Below are 8,747 nucleotides of genomic sequence, written 5' to 3' on the forward strand. Positions count from 1 at the left end.
TTCCCGGTTCCCCATATATCTAGATACCCGCGGTCTTTTGGGATCATCTATTATACGTCTCCTAATAATTAACCTTCAACTAATCAAACTTCATTTTTGCCTTAGGGCTTTCAATAAAAAACCATTTCAGAAAAGACATGTTATTTCGGTTCTACCGCAACACTTAAGCCTCACGTGCGAGCATACAGGAAATGTTTAACTGCTGGAACACGAACGTTAACATCGTCCACTAAAAACAACCAACAAACACTATTTTCTACCCACGAACTACGAGGCTCTCATTTCTTCATTGTACTATGGAGATATGTTGGCACGAGGTTTCAAAATCAAGGCGAGCACACTAATTAAAAACTTTTCCATTTTAATTAATTCCAATAAATCATTAATAACAATTAACCTTTAGATAACAACACCCTTACACGCAAAACAAACAAAACGGTTCTTGTTGAGTACGACAAATGTGAGGGGTGCTAATACCTTCCCCTTGCATAATCGGTTCCTGAACCCGAATTTGGTTGTGAGACCATTTTCTTTCACTTTAGGGGTTTTCTTGATATTTTGTCTATCCTTTGAAATAAAGTTTGGTGGCAACTCTGTATTTTTTCGCGGCACAACAACTTTGTTCCTGCTCGGTATTTTCCATCTTTTTCCTTTTAAATCTGAATCAGTTAAGATGAAATTCTAGTAAACATTTTGGTCTCTTTTCTTGTTCTCCATTAACGCTAATATCTTCCTCGATAACCTTAGTTACCTTTACTGCATTTTTTTTTGCTTCAATGATCTTCTATTGTATGAGTTTCTCCTCTATCAAAATCATTCTCTTCTCTATTTTTACTTATTGTTTTTTCTCTTGCCGATCCTTCTTCCCTATTTGTATTATGGCCTAGGTTTTCAATATTATTTTCTACCTTCTTCACACCAACGAATAGGCTAGGGCTTTTATGGTGATTTTGGCCCACATCTTCTTTTGGATTCTCCTTAGTGAACCCGCCATTAACTCCTATTGTGGGACCACCTACCTTATTTTCCACCTCCAATGACTTGATTGACTTTTTCCTTGAGTCAATATTGATACCGACTCTCTCATTTAAAGATAGACTTTTTACCCCATTGATACTGCCTCTCCCCCTCCCTCTCATATCTCAATAAAAGTATGATTTATTTCCTTCTGACTCTCTGGTTATGTTTTATTATCGAGCCCCAAAATATTATTAATTGTATTTCTTGATTCACTCATTAATTGATCATAATTCTTGACTCCATTGATGGAAAAATGAAGGAAGAATCTGAATCTTCATTACCAGATCCTTCTTCAAGTTCCATCCCTTCCAGACTATTCCTTTCATTTCCTACACTTGAACATTCACACAGTTCCTCTGTAATTCTAATTACGAAACATTCATTATTAATATGTATTTTTACCACCTTATTAATAAACTCCATTTTTCGTGTTCTTACGTGCACCCTTGACACATCCAGTCTCTGCATGCTTTCCGTCACTTGGTCTAGCTTGATGAACCTACCAAAGGATGTTGTCAATACCGAGAATACGTTCCTCTTCCATGCATGAATGGAAACCACGTACATCTAGTACCATATGTATCTCGCCCCTCCAACGTCTCGAGGTTACCATGTTCTAACCACTAAGAACAACAAATTAAATATGGTTTTGGATTCCTTCATCAGAGTTCTAAAATGTTAATCTTCAACTGTTGCTAAAATTACTCCACAATATAAGCTCCAAGATATTTTCCACAAATATCTCCATAAAATATGCTCCAAGTAACAACAATAAGTTGTTATACTTTTGCAACAGATTTTCCTATAAAATCTTTCAACATTTAGTTTCCTAAATGTTCCCCTTAGATATAGCTCGTCATAGGATTCAATGTTTTAGGAATATTCTGTTTTTGTTATAACAGAATCCAAACTGTCAGCTCAAACACGATGTCATTTACGATGTCACGACATCTTCTTCGACATGTTGTTCCAGTTGTTGAAACATTTTAACACAACATGTTTCTCCATTAAATAGAACTTCAATCTGCTTTCTCTTACAAGTTATAATTCTATTTAACCTATTGCTGCTAAATTAGTTTTACCAAACATAAAGTCAATCCTCAAAAGCACTAACAACGACAATTCCTTCATTGATTCCTTCATTGATTAGCCTTTGATTAATAGTTCCTAAGTCGTATGCGTTTCAAAAACATATGATCTATTTGTTCTTTGTCCACTCCATTTCTTATTCCACAATGTTTACTCATACCTCTACCTACTGTCGCTCACCTAGTTTAATCTCTTTGTTATTCAATTTTACCAGTCTTGCTTTGTTTACTCTATAACCCTTAATGACTCAAATTGATGTGTTACTTATGCGTATGTTTTTCCTTCCTTTCTCATGCTCAGCCACAGTCTCGATCTTTCATCCATAAATCATTTTCTATTTCCTTAAACATACTCTCCTCTTCTAGACTCTTGTACTTTTTTCTATCTATGATAAAGCTCTTCGATTTCACTGGTCTATCAGGTCTAAAGAATTTTAAAATATATGCCCACACCTTATAGGATTTGAAACATATATCCTTCATTTGATTCTCTAGCCATACCTCATCTTTGACACCTTCAAACCTTACAAATGCAAAAATCCTCCCCAACTTGTTTCTCTTTTTGGCGATGTACACATCTATTACCCTTCCTCATATTTCAAATATTCTCCCTACTTCTTTCTCATTAATGTCTGATGACAAATTATTCACGTAACACGTGATTATTTCTTCTATTAGTAATGCGAAATGATTAGTCTTACTCCGACCCTCCTACTCTCCTTCTCCTTGGACTCACGACGATCCATCTCGCTTGGTTTCTCTCTCTTGGTCTCTCATTTGATTGTAACACACATCTATCTACTTGTTAATTTTTTATTTTTTGTCCCGTCTCAAATGACCCGTCACGTTATCACTTACTTTTCTTATCATAACGAAATTAACTAAATCACTCAAATTTCACTCATTCTATGATTTAAAATTAAAGTAATGTTTTTTTTCTTATAATAAAAAGTAATGTTTTTCTTACATCAAAGAAATTAAAATAAAACTAAACTAAACGATTAATAATGAGACTTTTGTTTTAGAAAGGCCATGGATGAACGCTATCAAACGTGGACAAAAAACCACGGTTTATAACATGCTACGTATTCAACACAACACCTCTTATATAATTTCCTGCCTCAATAAAGTAACCAAATATTTTCCATCATCCACGTGTCAAAGTTACAATCCACAATTTTTGTTTATTTATTTATTTATATTTTTTGCAAAATATCTCCTCCTCCACTCCAAAAACGCCACGTCGTTAACTCTCCAACACTATCTTCTTCTCAAAGTAACCACGTCAGCATCTGCGTACCAGATGAAACCTCACGTGTTCGCTCATCCACCGTAGATCTAATACACGCTAGTTCTCAACCGTTGATATTTCAAACACAAAAATTGTGGTTACCGTAATTTTCGAATTTTAGTTAAATACTAGAACCTCAATTTCATATTATACCTTCTCTTTCATTCTAGATTCTTCGTCTAGATTCATCAATTCAGTAATCAAAGGTAATTACGATGAACTGCTTCAATGCTTTTCTTTGAATTTGTGTTTCCTTAATTTGATAAATTGATTCCATAATTTGTTATTCCTTTTAATTGATCACTGAATATGCAGAAATAGGGTTAGTTGATTGGTGGTTTTATGAAATTTGTGATTTAAAGTAATCAATTGCTAATAGATTTGAGTGGTTAATCAAGTGATTGTTTGTGCTTACCGGTTGATAATTCAGTGATGCTATGAAAAAAAGATGTGTCTGCACCACACACCTGCACCGATACTTGTGATTAGTTTCATTTATTTATTTTTTAAAATTATTATTAGTGTCGTTGTGTCAGTGTAGGAGCCGTGTCCGTGTCTGTGCTTCATAGATTATGTTCTAGAGTTATTTGATAATTTAATGACATTGTGGTGTTGCAGGATCTGGCATTGAGAAACTGTCATTTAAATTTCTTTATAAATACCGATTAGTCAACCTGGTATGGGAGTTGTGACTGTTTCTAGTTCAGCTGCTCGAACTCCGCTAGGATTGAGTAAGAAGTTTTCGACTCACCATCCGGTATTGAAGAGGCCGTTAACGGTAGCGTTTAAAGGAGATAATAAGCAGAATGACACGGTTTTGGTTGTTACAAAAGAGAAAATTCCGACGAAAGATGTAACGGTCAATACGCACAAGAAAAGGATAGCGAAAACGAAGAAATTGCCTAAGAAGGCAAGAGGTGTTTTGATTGAGGAAACTTTTCAATCGTCGTTGGATGTTGACTATAATGAAGCTGCTGCTATACTTGAAAATATATTCAAACTTAGCCCGACGTCTGATGTGTGTGATGCAGATTATATAGATAGTGCGATCAAAAGAGTTTCTCGAAGGGGTAAGAAGATTGGTGATGCAAGTAAAGAGGGGTTAGAGAATGATAGGGTGGTTAGAACCCAGAAAACGAAAGCCAAACGGATGAATCTTGATGAGAGGATTGCATTAAAAAAGGACAATGATAGTGAAGATGTTACTCCAACTCGGAAAAAAAGAAATGGCAGGAATAGAACTGGGAAATTTGAGGAACTTCGTAGGGAGTTTTCAGTACCAGTTGATTTGGTGAGTCTGGACTGGAAAAAAATGAAAATACCTCCGGTTCTTCCTTCTTCGGAGCATGCATTTTTATTCAAGTTGATGCAACCAATGAAGGTGAGCAGCTTCCTTTGGTTATTCTTTTCTTAAATAGTTTTGATCTTTTCATTGCTAAGTGGCAAGAAAACATTCAACCTAATGGCTTAAGCTGGTAAGGCAAGGTTCAGTTAATTCTACATGGATTTTCATGTTAACACTTTCTGAGGTCTGAACCGGAAGGATGAACAAAGCAAAGGTCGTATGAAGTTATGAACTATGTTCTGAAATTCTAGCAAATAATGAAAATAAGGGTGTTAAGAATCCACATCTTGACCTTATGATCATTTATTTATTTATTTCATTTCGTTTAATGATGGCATAGTGGGACTTTGAACTCGTAAGTTGAAACCTCCTGAAAAACTAAAATTGTCACAAGTAGCAAGGGATTCAATGCTTTGGATATCATTTTAAGAATATTTCCTATGTAAATGGTCACTGATGTTAGGCAAAAGCTCAGAATTTGATTCTATTTGTTTTTAAGCAATAATTGTTAATTTTCAGGCACTCCTTCAAGTGAAAGAAGATTTACAGAAGCAGCTGGAAAGAGAACCTACAGCGGAAGAAATAGGTGACGCAACAAATATGAGCACTACTAAAGTAAAGAAAGCAATAGAGATTGGTCGAGCTGCAAGAAACAGGCTGATAAAGGTAATTCAAATTGTTCGACTTTTTAACAGCTTGGCTTTCAGCTAGTTTATAAGATTGGCTATATAATATTCTTAAATATCCATCCGGTTTGTACCCTCCCAAGATTTCGAGCCAATAGCAAACCTTGTTCACCTCATGGCAATGGCTCAGGGTCTGAGGAGTTGTATACTAGCCTATGCTTTTGTGCCATCCTCTGACTAAACAAGCACTTTCCACCTAATGACTCTGGACTCAAAATTATGGGACTGTATTCTCCAAGATTTATGGGCCAAGCTATCATTTTGGCTCAACCATCAAGACATAGTTATAGATTACTGATTGTGATGATTGATAGTTATCTGCCCATAATATTCTTTCTCATTTAAGTGGCATAAACAAGTTCTTTTGATAGTTGTCGACTCAACTTATAAGAGGGATTCGGGACTGAGTAGCGATCATTTTCATCATCTATTCTCAGAAGCTGACTAAATCCTCAATACACTATCTAGAGTCGTACTTGGCAAATTTGCGCAAACACCTACCTCATGCTAACTTTGACTGAGAAGCACATTTAGCGAATATTCATCCCAAAAGTGGTAGTCATAGTTAAATCATTATGTTCAGTGTACATGGTTATGGAAATAGATCTTCTTGCATTGAAATTTCTGTTGACTTAGTAACCTTAAAATTTGTTATGACTCTCTCTTCGTAAGTGGAGTCTTGAAATAATCCGTTATATTGAAAAGAGATTGTGACGCAATTTCAACATCACAAAATCACATTAAATTTCAATGAGAAATACACCACCCATGATTGTACTAGAAATATGGTTTGATTCATTCGTTTCTTATGTCTTACACATATGTCCGATCAAATCTTACTATGTAGATATTTGAGGAGACATTTTAATAATTATTATGACTAAGTTACATTATTTAGACATTTGATTGGATGTATATGTAGAAGCTTTTACATTTACAGTGCACAGTTTTTAAATTCACTAATTTAAATTTTGTATTATAACTATAATTTGAGGTGGATGTGAAATTAGTTTTTGGAATGAGGAAGTTCAATCAATAATTAAGAAATGGTGGTTATATGATCTTTTGCAGCACAATCTCCGGCTTGTCTTGTTTGTGATCAACAAATATTTTTCAGATTTAGCCAATAGCCAAAGGTTTCAAGATCTTTGCCAGGCCGGAGTTAAGGGACTTATGACAGCAATTGACCGTTTTGAACCAAACCGGAGATTTCGGCTATCAACCTATGGTTTGTTTTGGATAAGACATGCTATCACTCGTTCCATGACCCTCTCAAGCTTCTCACGTGTGCCCTTTGGACTTGAGTCGGTATGTATTCTTCCTCTTACACATGCTGGCTAATATTTTTGGTTTAAGCAGCATATGCTTCAATTATTTTCTATGTATTTTTCATGTTAGCAGCACAGCAGCCTATTCTTTTTTCATCGTCAACTTCTTTTAACTCTTAATCAATCTATTTTTCAATCCACAATATTTTCTCTGTCCGATAATTGGTAGACTATACAAGATTTCATCCTAGGATATTCATAGAAAATATGGCTTTTGAGAAACATAGGAAAATAAAATGAACATGGTTGATTGACTCGGCCGAACCTGGTATCTTATATTTTTGTCAGGTTAGAGCAAAGATCCGAAAAGCTAAGATTGAGTTAACATATAAGCTTCAGAAGCCACCAACAGAGGAAGAAATAATAGAAAGAGCTCATATATCACCTGAAAGATACCGCGATGTAATGATGGCATCAAAACCCTTTCTTTCATTGCATGCAAGACATCCAACAACGCAAGATGAGTATATCGATAGCATCGTTGATGATGGTGGTGTTGATGGTGATAACAGGAGGCAACCTGCTCTACTAAGGCTTGCTCTTGATGATGTGGTAACGGCTCTAACCTAAGGCTCTGTTTGATACTAGTACTATGTTACAACAGGCCATTCTGTTCAATTTTATTATTTGAACAATGAACATAATTCAATTTGTTTTATGAGTTGCTAAAATTGGTTAAATTTTGCCATTGTCGTCCTCTGCAACTAATGTTAGATTTTTGTTGGTTTTTAGCTTGATTCCCTGAAGCCTAAGGAAAACTTGGTGATCAGACAAAGATTTGGACTTGATGGTAAGGGTGACAGAACTTTGGGAGAAATCGCCTCAAACTTGAACATCTCTAGGGAAATGGTGAGAAAGCATGAAGTCAAGGCTCTCATGAAGCTCAAGCATTCAGCTCGATTGGATTATCTTCGTCGATATGTTGTATAAATCGGCTAATTCATATGACTCCATTACTGTAATCCATGTGCTTGCGGTAGTCCTACCTTACATAGTCACATAATAGAGTGATGATTTGCATCACCGGTCATTTAAATACCGACATACCGAAGATCATAATTCGTAAGTAATTTGTACACTAGACTTGAAATTGCACGATGTACATAATCACCTATACACGTTACTTGTAATGCGTCTTCTTTTGATGAAAATACATTCTGCAATATACCATAAGTTGTAATGGTCAATTTCTCCTATATATGGTTAATTTAACACAACTTGCACAATGGTTTATTCTGTTGGTGTCTTTCTTGTGTCTTTTATATGATGAAGAAAGGAACACAGCAAACATGCATTTGAAAAGATTCATTTAAATTAGAATCAAGTTTCATAATCAGTTTGGTCATCAGAAATATTGTTACTTATCTACTATTTTAGATAAATGGAATGGTGCCAAGAGAAAAACCCAACATTTAAACAATCATGTATTGTCTTCTAACACATATGGAACCTGCATAAATGATGGATTTATTATGATTGATTATCTGCTCAATTCAAGGGATATTTTATCATTTGATATTGAATTGATTTTTTCTAGTTTGGTTGTTTCTTTAGATAATTCCTTACATATCTTATATAAATCATTGTAAAAGAATTTGGAGGTTACCTCGTTATCTTGATGTTTTGCCATTAGACAAATGTTGGTTTTTTTTCTTCATCATACGATGATTCTATATCATTGTCTCCCCATGCAACATATGCCTTATTCTTCTTCTTTTGATTTCTTTTTCATTTTTGATTTTCCCTTTTGAGTAGATAGTAATTTGGTTTGATATGTCTTTTCGCAGTTATAGCATATTGGAATTAATGACTTTTCTCCATTTTTTTCTTCTCCTACTTCCTTTTTGTCTTTCTTCATAAATCTTTTGAAATTCTTTACTATGAAATTCATGTCATCATCTGAGATGACTTGTCATATTTTGAGTGCTAGACTTTTGTGCTCCATCTCGTGTTCCTGCAATTTTTCAAACAGAGTATGTGTGTCCATAG

General features: G+C 34.9%; 1 protein-coding gene across 2 annotated transcripts; it reads left to right on the forward strand.

Annotated features, from left to right (window-relative positions):
* Positions 1-3,458: 3,458 nt before the first annotated feature.
* On the forward strand, positions 3,459-7,975 carry LOC131622581 (RNA polymerase sigma factor sigE, chloroplastic/mitochondrial-like). Of its 2 annotated transcripts, none has more exons than XM_058893619.1 (6): positions 3,459-3,605; positions 4,018-4,780; positions 5,264-5,410; positions 6,502-6,738; positions 7,047-7,310; positions 7,491-7,975. In XM_058893619.1, the coding sequence occupies exons 2-6, from the start codon at positions 4,079-4,081 to the stop codon at positions 7,686-7,688; spliced, it is 1,548 nt and encodes a 515-aa protein (XP_058749602.1). In that variant the 5' UTR covers positions 3,459-3,605; positions 4,018-4,078; the 3' UTR covers positions 7,689-7,975. The 2 variants fall into 2 exon arrangements, with proteins under 2 accessions (XP_058749602.1, XP_058749603.1); XM_058893620.1 differs by lacking the exon at positions 3,459-3,605 and adding an exon at positions 3,698-3,721.
* Positions 7,976-8,747: the final 772 nt, after the last annotated feature.

Source organism: Vicia villosa, unplaced genomic scaffold (genome assembly GCF_029867415.1).
Source record: "Vicia villosa cultivar HV-30 ecotype Madison, WI unplaced genomic scaffold, Vvil1.0 ctg.000032F_1_1_3, whole genome shotgun sequence".
Classification (NCBI taxonomy): domain Eukaryota; kingdom Viridiplantae; phylum Streptophyta; class Magnoliopsida; order Fabales; family Fabaceae; genus Vicia; species Vicia villosa.